The 13,031-nt window shown below is 45.9% G+C and overlaps 1 protein-coding gene across 1 annotated transcript in view; it reads left to right on the forward strand.

The window, feature by feature from the left end:
• Acoxl (acyl-CoA oxidase like) overlaps window positions 1-13,031 on the forward strand; it is a 241,958-nt gene that overhangs the window by 65,812 nt on the left and 163,115 nt on the right. The window contains 1 exon segment of the mRNA XM_048353507.1: window positions 1,449-1,483. Coding sequence (XP_048209464.1) covers window positions 1,449-1,483 — 35 coding nt within the window.

Raw genomic sequence — 13,031 nt, forward strand, 5'->3', positions numbered from 1 at the left:
GAAACCATGGTGTTTGAGGGTCTTAAGGTGTAGGTTAGACTTTTTGCACAGAAATGGTATTTGAGATGACGCATAAGTTATTTCCATTATTGCTGCTGTTTTTTGTTTGTTTGTTTTTAGCAATTCTGGGCCTCATGCTTGGTAGGCTGTTGTTGCTGTACCACTTGAGTCGTCTCCAGCCCTTAAGTTCTTCTGGGCACATAGGTTCGTGGGACTTGTTGGCTAGGGCATTAGACACTGATAATTGTTTTACACATCATCTCCAAAGTCCTAAAAGCAATTGAAAAATTATTGGACTGCACCCACCTTTTTATAAATTGGGCATTGCCTATGTATAGTACTAGTAGTGGCTGTTACTATCCCAAGAGTTTTATTCTGTCAGGGAGTAGGCACCGATTCAAGTATAAATACACAATTACAGAAAAATTGCTTCATGGGGCTGGGGATATGGCCTAGTGGCTAGAGTGCCTGCCTCGTATACATGAGGCCCTAGGTTCGATTCCCCAGCACCACATATACAGAAAATGGCCAGAAGTGGTGCTGTGGCTCAAGTGGCAGAGTGCTAGCCTTGAGCAAGAAGAAGCCAGAGACAGTGCTCAGGCCCTGAGTCCAAGCCCCAGGACTGGCCAAAAAAAAAAAAAAAATTGCTTCATGATCATCTTACTCTTGCGTGATAACAACAATTTCGCTGATTTTGCAGTTGGGAAATTAAGAGTTTCTGTGAGTCTCAATGACTTGCTGACACACCTGAACCTGTATCGTTTGTGACTCACTATTACCATTTTGTGAATGATTTGATTCCCCAAATAAACTTGCCGCCACCGTTCTGCAGGAAGAGGGGGAACTAGTAGTTTCCCCTCAGTCTCCAGCAGCCTCTGTGTGCAGGACGGTGCCGGATCTTTTCGGGTCACGTGTGTGCTTCGACTCAGTTTCTCTGCCGCCCTCAGAGCCGAGGCGTGCTGGCTGGGAAGCTAGTGGGGCTGTTGTGAGTGCTGACTCCTGGCCCCACAGGCCAGTTTCGCTTTGCTGGCCTGGGCTCCACTTTTTGCTCCTGGGGCCGGGGTGATAGGATTCCCACTCATGGCTTTCCTGTCCCGATGCTAGCTAGCACTGGCATCAGACACATGCTACCATCCCAGCCTCCCTCTGTCATCCCAGAGCTAAAAGAACCTCTCTGAGCAAGTCATTCCCGAGGAAGGATGCTTCCTGTCTGATCCCTAGTAAATCATTCTGGACTGCTCTGTATGCTTTCAAATACAACGATCCTTTTAAAGTAATGGAAACTAGAGCTCTATGACTTGATATGCTCTTTGTGAAGCATTAGCTACAAGGCACTGAAGTTTCCTTAAGTTTAGAAAAATAATTGCCCAGATTGGCTTCATTTTCTTGTGACTTCAGCATACTCTTGGTCGTATTTAACTTGTATTTCTCTTTCTTCTTAATTACAGCTTGGGTTGACGATAGCCATTCGCTACAGCCACAGGTAAAGTATTAACTTTTAAAAGATGTATGTTGGTGGGTTTAGAGCTTTTGGTTTGCCCAAGTCTCGAAGTTTTTGAGTTCATTTTTGGCTCCTGCTTTGCCTGTCTATGGCACAGAGGAAATGTGGTCCTAGTTGTTTCATTGTTAAGAGCAAATTGTGATTTAGAGGAATAGCTGTTAACAGGTAGAATATTTGTATTAAAATTCAAAAATAGGATGACTGATAGCAGGGCCTTGCAGGTGATGTCTGGGTAGTGTGCTCAAGAATGAGAATGTAGACCAGGGGTGTCCTGTGTGTGATTTGAGGACTCTGTGAAACCCGCCCGATCCCTGCAGAGCCTCCTCCTTCTGCCTTGCTACATCTGATAGTGGCAAAGATGATCTATCTAGCTAGCTAGCTATCTGTCTGTCTATATCTGTAGATAGATATTCCTATCTATAGATCTTGATCTAGACATAGATACAGATCCTACTTTAGAATTTCTACCTTGGCCTTAACTACAGCATGTATCTGAACATAACTTGTTTCTTTTTTTTAAATTAAATTTTATTGACAAGGTGATTTATAGAGGGGTTACAGTTACATAATAAGGTAGTGAGTACATTTCTCGTCATATTTCATAACTTGTTTCTTTGAAAATGTTTATTGTTATTTTAAAGGTGACATCCAGAGGGATTACAGTTATGTCAGTCAGGTAAAGAGTACATTTCTTCTTGGACAATATCACCCCTTCCCTCCCCCTCTCCCCGTTTCTCCCTCCCATTCCCACCCACAGGTTGCATAATTCATTTTCACCATAGTGTCCAATGAGTACCACTACTACATTTGTTCACCCTTTGTCCCTCCATTCCTGTGCCCCCCTTAACCTCCCAAAGACAGAATACAGAAACAAACAAGACAAAAAGAAAAGAAAACAACAGCAAAGGAGAAACCTCTTTTTTCCATTTCTTGGAGTCGATTTTGATGAATACTATTGCATATGATCAGAGGCTTGTAGGCACCGCACCTTTCGCTCCTCCCCGACGAGGGTCCTCCTTTGCTCTCGCTGCGTGAATGCCTAGAGTCCTGTGTAATTCATTATGTCCTGGGGTATTTTAGATCTAGCTTCTGTATGTGAGAGGAAACTTGCACTGTTTGTCTCTCTGAGCTTTGTTGATCTCACTTAACACGCTGTGTTCTAGGTCCATCCATTTCCCTGCAAAGGACACAATATTATTCTTTCTAATGGCTGTGTAAAATTCCATTGTATATAGCTACCACATTTTTTTTTTGATCCACTCATCTACTGTAGGGCACCTGGGCTGCTTCTTTGGCTACTGTGACTAGTGCAGCAATGAACATAGATGTGCACGTATCTTTATGGTATCTTCCAATGCACTTCTGTACTATGAATGCTTGTTTTTAGGATCAACCCTTACATACTTGCATACATCAGAACATATTGTAATTTTAAATTAATTGCAACGAGATCTAGCCCCCAAAAGGGGTGATAAGCATTGTCCCTCCTGTCTTTATGCTTATGCCCACAGCCCCCTCCCCCCCCCCCCCACAAGGCACCAGCCTTGAGTGAGGGCTCAGGAACGTCTGGTTAGCTCTGTACGAACACTCATAGGGCTACTTGATTCAAAACAAGTTTGCTTCCTAAAAATGTATGTAGTGAGTTGTGTTTGTGGTTCAGTTGAAGTGTGAATTGGGCAATCATAGGCAAACCCCCAAGACCTAAAGAGCTGCTGAGGCGCAGTGAGAACTGTGAGAAAAACTGTCTTTTTTAAAGTCAAAGCATGTTGTGCAAAAGTGTCTGCTTTGACCTGGTGGTTCGGCTCTCGGGAAAAGAGGAACTAAAGAAGAGTTTTTGAAATATAAGGTTTTTGTCTTAAACTTGTTTCTTTTCAAGATGGACTTAAGACATACCTCAGATTGTGCAAGAAATACCAAGGGTATTTTGAGATTACTTGAGTACAGTTAATCCTATTTCAGAGTCACCTGACATAAGTCCATTTTGCCCTGTTCAAACGAGCCAATCACGAGCAGATTGCTCAACCAGTCTGGGCAAAGGGGCAGGCCCCGCTGCGTTAGGGGTAAGTAGGGAGCAGCCTGCCTGCTCTGTGTGTGCTTGCCAGAATTTTGGCATCCTTCTGCACATGTACAGTTAGTTGGCCTTGCTGGGGCAATTCTTTATTTCCGTGTCTATCATTGTGACTCTAAATAGTCCTCGGAGAGCACTTTTATAACGGTAGGAAAAGGGGAGTAAAGATAACCAGAGAGAGGCATATGAATTTATTTGATGTAGGGTTTTTACACAACACAGGAGCCTTCCTAAGCAATTGGGGACCCAAGGGAGAGGAGTAGGACTGGGCGAGAGGGCATGGTCTTATGGCAACCTGAAGGTACTATGCTGGACCATTTTTTGCTTCTCTGGTCTTGCTCCTCTCCCGGGACTTCAGAGGTCGGGGTGCTCTTTTGAGTGTCAGGTGCGCACTTCGGCAGTGAGTCGTAGGATCTGCTTTGGGGAGGGGAAAGGGAAAAGTGTTAGTTTCTCAACTGCAGAGCTGCCGTGTTTTGGGGGTAGTGCATCTTGAACTCCAACCTTGTTTGTATGTTCTAAGAACTGTACACTCACAGAAACAGTGTCCTGCGCAAGTGCGTTGTTCCCCTGCCAACACAGGCTGCGGCCGCGGAGGGGCCTCCCAGCTTCTGGCCCTTAGGAAGCCTGGTGTGGCTACTACGCCGAGCCCTAGACGCCACAACCGACTGCATACTGTATGGGTGGTATTGGCAGAAGAAGTTGGAAGTTTTCTCTCAGAAACGTGGAAGGTTTTCTTTTTCTAGAATGCTCTAAATGTGCGTTGTTCCAAAAGGCAGTGGATGTGTGTACACATGTGTCTGTGTGAGAGAGGTGGTAGGGTGAAAGAGAAAGAGAGTTAGGGAGAGATTGAACCTTTCCTTCCCTTTCTTTCGGGTGAGCTTTCCTCTCAGCTCCACGTGAGTCCTGTCTGGGTCTCGTGCTGAGGGGAGCTACGCTCTCACTCCAGGTCACAGAACTCTCTTCCGTGATGGATACGGTTACTTCCTGTGGCTCTGCAGAGAAGTAAAAGTCCTGGAGAAACTCAGAGATGGTGTAGAAATGGAGAAGAAAGCGTTCTTTGTAGCACTTTGTCAGGCTAAAGGCCCTTTGCCCACCACTGCCCTTTCAGAATCAGGTAAGATGGTAGAGCACAGGTAGGTCTGGGGGAGTCCCATCTGGTTGGGGGTCTTTGCCCTTGATCTGGTTATAACTCGGCTGGTGTCTGTAGAGGAGATTCTGGTTCCTTCTCTTGAAGCCATGGTGGATGTCTGGTATCATTCTGTGTTGTCACCAACCCCGTCCTCGGTGACAGTCACTGCTCTAGGGTGGGGAAAGGTCCTCTCACCTGTGACTGGCTGGTGGCTTAGACAGATCTCCTCTTAGGATGGGATGCTAGTACATTCTGGAAGAAGCACTTTGTCATTGACCTTCCCCTTTTGTCCCTCCTTTTCCAGAACAGTGTGGCCTTGATAAAGGAAATGTGGTTGGGAGACAGTGGTCCTGAGACTGAATGGAAAGATGTGCATTAGAGCCATGGTCCTGTAGGACCTAAGAGCTCTGCTGTGATGAAGGGGAAAAGGAGGAGGCACCTGCCAGGGCTTCATGATCATTTTCATGCTCTGTCTTAAGCTCTGATGCTTCTTTAGACTTAAGACTGGGGAGCTTGGAGAGAAATTTCATTTCTAAATCATCTGTCTTGATCCTGTGGTGGGGTCCAATCTCCCAAAGGTCCAAGGCATTTCTTTCATGACGTTTCATTCAGAAATCAGTTGGACAATTGCTAACGGCTGTGAAAGGAGTCCACATCACCCCGATTTGCAGCCTCCGTTCTGTTTTACCGGCTGAGTAGTCTGAGACGGGTCGCCTATCTCTCTGGCCTTAGGCTCTTCAGTCTGCTCTCCCATTTGTCTTGGGCAAATTCCACACACTCTTGTACCCTCTCTCCTTTCTGACTTTAGAAATAAGTCTCTTGGGGGAGCATTGTGAAGAATAGATATCACAGGTAGCAAACCGCGAGCCTGGGCCAACCACTGAGGAGACGTCTCCTAGGATGAAGATGGTGTGACTTTCCAAACGTCAGTCACTTTCATGACAGGGCTTAAGTGAGACAATGTCAAGTTTTTCTCGGGGACTTGGAAGCTTTGGAATTGTTCATCATGCAGCCATATTTATGGCTCCTTCTTTGGTTCCTAATATCACTAATTTATCCTGCTACTCTCTTCTGTGGACGTGGGATATGAAGCAGGCAATGTCTTATTTCACACTTATGTCACACGACGTCTTATTTCACACTCAATCCAGTAAGAAGCCTCTCCTGGAAGACCTAGGGTCTGGAGACCAGTTATCTGAATGATAGTTCGTTGGTGTGTCCGTGAGAGATGCTGGATAGGGCCTCCGTTCCTCTCCACGTGATTTAGTCTGGACCCTCCTCTCAACGTGGTGATTGTCATTCTCAGAATGTGTGTCCTGGGAAGAGAAGAGAGATAGAAGCTCTCTTCTTTTGGTGACCTGGCCTGATGTCACCTAGCATGACCCTCTACTTTATTTCCTTGAGTGGAGCAGCCATAGCCCCCACCTGTATTCAGAGGGCAGCAACAGAGACCCTAATATCTCAGCAGCTTCTAAGCAGAACATGTGGAATGGGAGACCGCAACATGGCTCTCTTTAGAAAATGTGGTCTTGCCGGCTGTTGGAGGCTCACTCCTGTAATCCTAGCTACTTGGGAGGATGAGATCTAAGGATTGTGGTTCAAAGCCAGCCTGGGCAGGAAAGTCTGTGAGACTCTTATCTCCAATTAACCACCAGAAAACGGGAAGTGGTGCTGTGGCTCAAGTGCTAGCCTTGAGCTGAAGACAGCTCAGGGACAGAGTCCAGGCCCAGCGTTCGAGCCCCATGACTGACAAAATAAGAAAAAAAAGAATGAAAGGAAATATGGTCTCCCATAGAGTTCCAAGTGTGGAGTCTCTATTTGGAGTACTCATAAGAAAGAAAATTAAGATACTATCTTTCTTGTAAGGCATTTCCTAGTGTGGAATGCATAAGAGATGTGCGTCAAGAGCTAAAAATAGGCACACATCTTACAGGAGGAATGGGTGAATCAAAGGAGGCTTTGAGGAAGTGAATCTTAAGCCAGCTTCATTCCTCTCACATGGGGAAGCGCGAGGGAATCCCAGCTGGCTGAGGAGAGTCCCCGGCTAAGCTAGTTGTACCAGTCCCTTAGACTACTACATAATCTTTAAATCTGTTGAGCATTTATTTGGAAGACAGGCAGAGTTTGAAGGAAGGGAGGTATGGAGGCGTGGGGTGAATTCTGGCTGCTTCAGATTGCTTCTGTGATTCTAGTCTTGATGTTAAACCTAGAGCTCACTCTTCACAACCAAAGTCCTTGGAGCACTCAGTGGGATGCAGGGAGGAAGCATGGCAGTTGTCTGTTGTACCTGAACTAGTCTCTTCAAGGACAGTCTCACCCCAGCTTCAGAGCCATTTGCTCCCGCTAGCTAACTCCTGTGCTCTCCCTGGGAGATGCGCTTGGCAGATAGGGCTTCCCTCGTGCTGCCTTTCCCGGGGATGTCACTGCAGCCTGTCTTGGTCTCTGTTTTGGTTGCAGGGGGTTAGATGTAGAGTAGGAATTCTGTAACTCTATAAATGCACCCAAACCAAACCAAACAACCAAGCAGCAACTAAGTAACTCAGAGAGATTACAATGGAAAGTGATGAGATAGAAAACAGGGAAAGGGAAGGCATCTACTGAGCCTCCCTCTCACCTTCCTCACCTTTAGAGCTGAGGACCGGGGAGCGAGTGGTAGCTCAATAAAACAACGATGACAGAAGGCTGTCGTTCCCGGAGGTTGACATCACCTGCACAGGAGTTAGAATACAGGAGCAGAGCGGACGATATTAATGGGATTGAAGCCACGCTGAGATCACATGACGATTTGGTTGGTGCTCTTTCCAAGTCCAACGTCTGACTCATACAAGGGAAGATGAGGAGAGCAGCCATCAAGCACTTGACGTGTCTGTGGGTGGGCTATCAACTTCAATCTGATGGGAGCAAAGAAGACACAATTCAAAGGCGTGTTTGCCAAGAATCATTCCTAAAACATGGAAGTCTCATTTCAGTTCCATGAAGTACTTTAGCAGTGTACACTTGTGGCAGGAAAGGAGCTCATCTCTGAAGTCCTCGTTTGCTAGGGGTTGATGCCACTGAGTAAGGTGTCACTGAAGAGTCATCTGCAGGTCAGGCCTGGCTCCTCTTCCCTGGGCTCTTTGTACATTTGTTTTTATCGGTGGCCCAGGACTATGGACCTTTTCACCTAGCAGCCTGCAGGGTGTGTTGCAGGGTGGTGGTTCTTCTGCCTGCTGATGCCTGACCTGTCGCCTGCCTCTTCCCTCATCCAGGAGAAGGAAGAAGATGATACATGTGCATTTCTAGTCTTGTCTCTTTGTTAAAAGCCTACATCAGCTTATTTGAAAAAGCTGAAACTAATGTGCTTGCATTTTCTTTTTTCTTTCTTTCTTTCCTTCCTTCCTTCTTTCCTTCCTTCCTTCCTTCCTTCCTTCCTTCCTTCCTTCCTTCCTTCCTTCCTTCCTTCCTTCTTTTCTTCCTTCCTTCCTCCCTCCCTCCCTCCCTCCCTCCCTCCCTCCCTCCCTTCCTCCCTTCCTCCCTCTCTGTCTTTCTCCCTCCCTCCCTCCCTCCCTCCCTCCCTCCCTCCCTCCCTCCCTCCCTCCCTCCCTCCCTTTCTCCCCTCCCCTCCCATCCTATCCTTTCCTCTCCCTTTCCCTCCCCACCTTTCTTTTTTGTGCCAGTCTCAGGGCTTGAATTTAGGGCCTGGGCATTGCTCTGGAGCTTTTTAGCTCAAGGCTAGTGCTCTACTATTTGAGCCACAGTTCCACTTCTGGCTTTTTGGTGTTTAATTGGAGATTAGAGTCCCACAGACTTTTCTGTCCAAGCTGGCTTTAAACCATGATCCTCAGATCTCAGCCTCCTCAGTAGCTAGGAGTACAGGTGGGAGCACTTTCTTCTTTTTTTTTTTTCAAATTTTTATTATCAAACTGATGTACAGAGAGGTTACAGTTTCATACGTTAGGCATTGGATACATTTCTTGTACTGTTTGTTACCTCGTCCCTCATACCCCCCTCCCTCCCTCCTTTCCCTCCCCCCCCGCCCGAGGTGTTCAGTTCACTTACACCAAACAGTTTTGCAAGTATTGCTTTTGTAGTTGTTTCTCTTTTTGTACCCTGTGTCTCTCAAATTTGGTATTCCCTTTGAATTTGCTACTTCCAATACCAGTAAACACGGTTTCCAATATACTCAGATAAGATTACAAAGATAGTGTAGGTACAACCACAGGAATGTGATACAAGAACATCATCAATAATAGAAGCTACAGATACACATAGGACGTTGAAAGTAGTTACAACTGTGATATAACAATTGTTTCCATAACATGGAGTTCATTTCACTTAGCATCATCTTATGTGATCATAAGGGTATAGCTATCGGGCTCTTGTGATCCTCTGCTGTGACTTGCCTAAACCTGTGCTAATTATTCCCAATAAGGGAGACCATAGAGTCTATGTTTCTTTGGGTCTGGCTCACTTCACTTAGTATAACTTTTTCCAAGTCCTTCCATTTCCTTACAAATGGAACAATGTCATTCTTTCTGATAGAGGCATAAAATTCCATTGTGTATATGTACCACATTTTCCTGATCCATTCGTCTACTGAGAGGCATCTGGGTTGGTTCCAGATTCTCGCTATGACAAATTGTGCTGCGATGAACATTGTTGTGCTGGTGGCATTACTATGATTTTGTTTGTGGTCTTTTGGATAGATACCCAAAAGTGGGGCTGCTGGGTCATAGGGGAGTTCTATATTTAGCCTTCTGAGGAATCTCCATACTGCTTGCCAGAGTGGCTGAACCAGTTTACATTCCCACCAACAATGAAGTAGGGTTCCCTTTTGGCTACATCCCCTCCAACAATTGTTATTATTAGTTTTCTTGATATATGACCTTCTTGCTGGGGTGAGATGGAATCTCAATGTTGTTTTGATTTGCATTTCCTTTATGGCCAGTGATGTAGAGCATTTTTTCATATGTCTCTTGGCCATTCTCATTTCCTCATCAGAGAAGTTTCTTTGTAAGTCTTTAGCCCACTTGATGAGGGGGCTATTGGTTTTTTGCGGTTTTGTTTTGGAAGAAGGTAATTTTTTTAGTTCTGCATATATTTTAGAGATGAGGCCTTTGTCTGTTGAATGTCCGGTAAAGATCTTCTCCCAGTCTGTGGGCTTTCTGTTTATCTTGCGAGCTATGTCCTTTGCCATGCAGAAGCTCTGCAGTTTGATGCAGTCCCATTTGTCCAACCTTTCTTTGATTTATAGCCTTTCTGGGTCTTTGTTAAGGAAGTTCCGTCCTGCGCCAAGAAGCCCAAGTGTTTCTCCTACTCCTTCCTTTAGTGTTTTCAGGGTGTCTGTTTTGATTTCAAGGTCTTTAATCCATTTGGAATTGATTTTGGTGCAGGGTGATATATAAGGATCTAGTTTTAGTGTGTTGCATGTGTTGAGCCAGTTTTGCCAGCACCACTTGTTAAAGAGGCTATCTTTCTTCCATACTATTGTTTTAGGGAGCACTTTCTTGAATCATGTTCCCAGCCCTTTTGTTTTTGTATTTTGTTGGCGATATGGTCTTGCAAGCTTTGCCTTGGATGACCTTAAAATTGTGATCCTCCTGTGTCTACCTCCCAAATAGGTATGGTATCACAAGTGCATGCAATAACGCCTGGCCTAAGTTTAAGTTTTTGAGGAGCAGTCTCAGATGACCTTTGATTACTTCTTATTATGGGTTTGTACTTTGTGTTTATGCAGTTCCATGTAAGTCACTTCAAAAGCTCATGGTTGCTACTGAGAAACCAAAAATGGTTTCCATTTCCTGGTCATGTTTACCCAGAACCCAGGACTGGAACTGAGGACTTACTGAGTCCTTTTTTTGTGTGGGTAGGGATACTCTGGAAGAAAGGCTTGGAACTGTAAGTTCTAACCCCCAGAATTTTTTTTTTAATATAACAGAAGTGTCAAGACCAAGTGCAATGATGGAGAAAACCCCAGTAGTCCTCTGTAGTAGACAGGAATGGGAAGGAAGAAAAGGGAGGAGGCAAATGTGTCGCAGAATGACAGATCTGGGAAGACAGGTTCATTTCCACATAGAAATGGACTTGGTGGGGGTGATCTCAAAGGAGATGAGTATCCAACTAGGCACTGGTGGCTCAGGACTGTAATCCTAGCTTCTCAGGAGGCTGAGATCTGAGGGTCCTGGTTTAAAGCTAGCTTGGAAGTCCTGAAATTCTGTAACCTAATCTAGGTGAGCAGGCAGCACTTCTGAAGCTGCTAGAAACACAAGGCAGAAATAAGGGCAATGGGTCTCAGACAAAGAGGGGGCCTGGGTAGTAGAAGGCCTTGCGGTTCCAGGACCATCAGGTTTACTTTTCAGTGTGAAGCGGTGCTCCAGCCATCGATTCCCTGTTAAAGTGTTCAAGGTTAAGCAGACCCTGCGCGCACACACAGAAGCCCTCACGCACACACGCTTCCGTTCAGCACCCAGCATTTCTCACTTCTGCGCATCCATTCGTTGCAAATCGGTCTATGTGGTATGGGAGTGCGTGTGGGGTTCTGAGGGGAGAATGACAGTCACGTTCAGACAGTGTGAAACTACAAAGCAAGGAGAGCCTCTGCCCCGACTGACAGTGACCCGGACAGCATGCAGGGCTTGCCTGCCCTTCGCTTATTACCGTGGCATTTAAATTTACGGTTGCAAAGCCAAGTCATTTTTGCAGAGTGGAAAAATTGTCTCTTGATACTCACTCCTCCCCTTCCCCTCCCCAGGTTGGCTTGAGGTTTTCAGGTAGAAATCCACACTGTGGTAACAGCTGGGTAACCCCCAGAATTTCTCTTTGCAGATAATAGCTCTCAGGGTTCTACCTCCCACACAGGGGGAAAATTGTTCCTCACTGTGTTCCCCACGATGTAGGTGTTTTGTTTTGTTTTCTTTTTTTTCTTTCTCTTTTTCTACAAGATTAAAAGAGTTCAGATGTTCTGATCCAGAGTGAGGTAGTCTGCTTTCTGCTGACATGCCCCCCAGAGCAGGGATGAAAGAGGGAGCTGCTCCCAGATGGACATGTCATCTTCTGTGGAACGGCACACGAGTCGACAGTGTGGACCTGTTGCATGTGCCACTCGGGCCCACATGTCTAAGAGAGATGCACGGAAGCAGGGCGCGAAAGCAGCAAGTTCCCCTAATGGAACGATTTGTTTATTTTGTTGATTGTCTTTAATAAACCAGGAAGAAAATTCCCCACCCAGCTTTCCTATAGTTAAATGGAAGTCCACAGGGGTGAGATTTTTAGACAGATTTTTTAAGAAGTCTAAAACTGATTCTTTTCTATAACCGACTTCATTTCTTTTCTTTTCTTTTTTTTTTTTTTTAATTTCTGGTTCCTCCTAGACCGTATGAAAGGCCAGTTTTGGTCTTTATCCATGCTGGTGTCCACCCTTTCTATTGAGGGCATAGGTATCAACTTCCCACCGGGCTTTGGCATCCCCTGAGGGGGTGGGAGGGTGGAGAGCCGGGGACCTGAGAGTGACCGGTCCCCGACAAGCAGGAGAGTGCGTGCACGGAGTGCGACCGTCCTTGACCAGGCTGCCGTGTCCCCACAGCTAGCATGCGGACCCGCGATGAACCAGCCGTCCCCACGCCATGTTCACGTGCTAGCTTTGAGTGAGCCCAGACGGCCCAGCAAGGACTGAAGGGTCACACGGTCTCTGGTTTGGATTAGGATTAGAAGCAGAAGTTGGCGGGGTGCAGATGAATTTGAGAGCTTACTGAATGGACGGGCAGCATCAAGGAACAAATGAAATTGCCTTTTTGAAAAACAAAACGGGTAAAGACAAGAAACAGGGTGATTCGGCCCAGTGGATCTTGATTTCAAGTGTTGGCAAATATCTACTGATTTCCATTTGGAGCTGGTTTGATCTTGTGGAGACAGCCGGGGAAGACTGTTGTCCAAATTTTATAAAAATAACAACAAAAAAAGTGCCTTTTCTCCCTTTGTCCCCCTCCCAGAGAATAGTTGTTTCCGTCACCACAGCTCTCTGGCTGACTGTCCCATCTGTTGCTTTTGCAAACTTTGCAGTGAGCCCTGACCAGACTTATACACAGAGCTGCCAAAAAGTTATTCAACCTGGATGGTATGATTGTAAAAGTAAAGGAAGGTTGCAGTTTTTAGATGGCCTTTACACAAATACTTCCCCCAAAAGGCAGACTGTCAATGCTCACGGAAGGCCTATGTTGTGCGCTCTTAGTGTTAGTGAGATCCCTGAGGACTGAAGGTGCGCCATTGGTGTCTCATGGTGGAGCCTGGCATGGAGCTGTGGTGTGTCCAGTGAGTGACAGAAACTCTTCAGGGCCCAAAGGAGTATCAATCCCCTT

The sequence above is a fragment of the Perognathus longimembris genome, chromosome 8 (genome assembly GCF_023159225.1).
Source record: "Perognathus longimembris pacificus isolate PPM17 chromosome 8, ASM2315922v1, whole genome shotgun sequence".
Taxonomy (NCBI): Eukaryota; Metazoa; Chordata; class Mammalia; order Rodentia; family Heteromyidae; genus Perognathus; species Perognathus longimembris.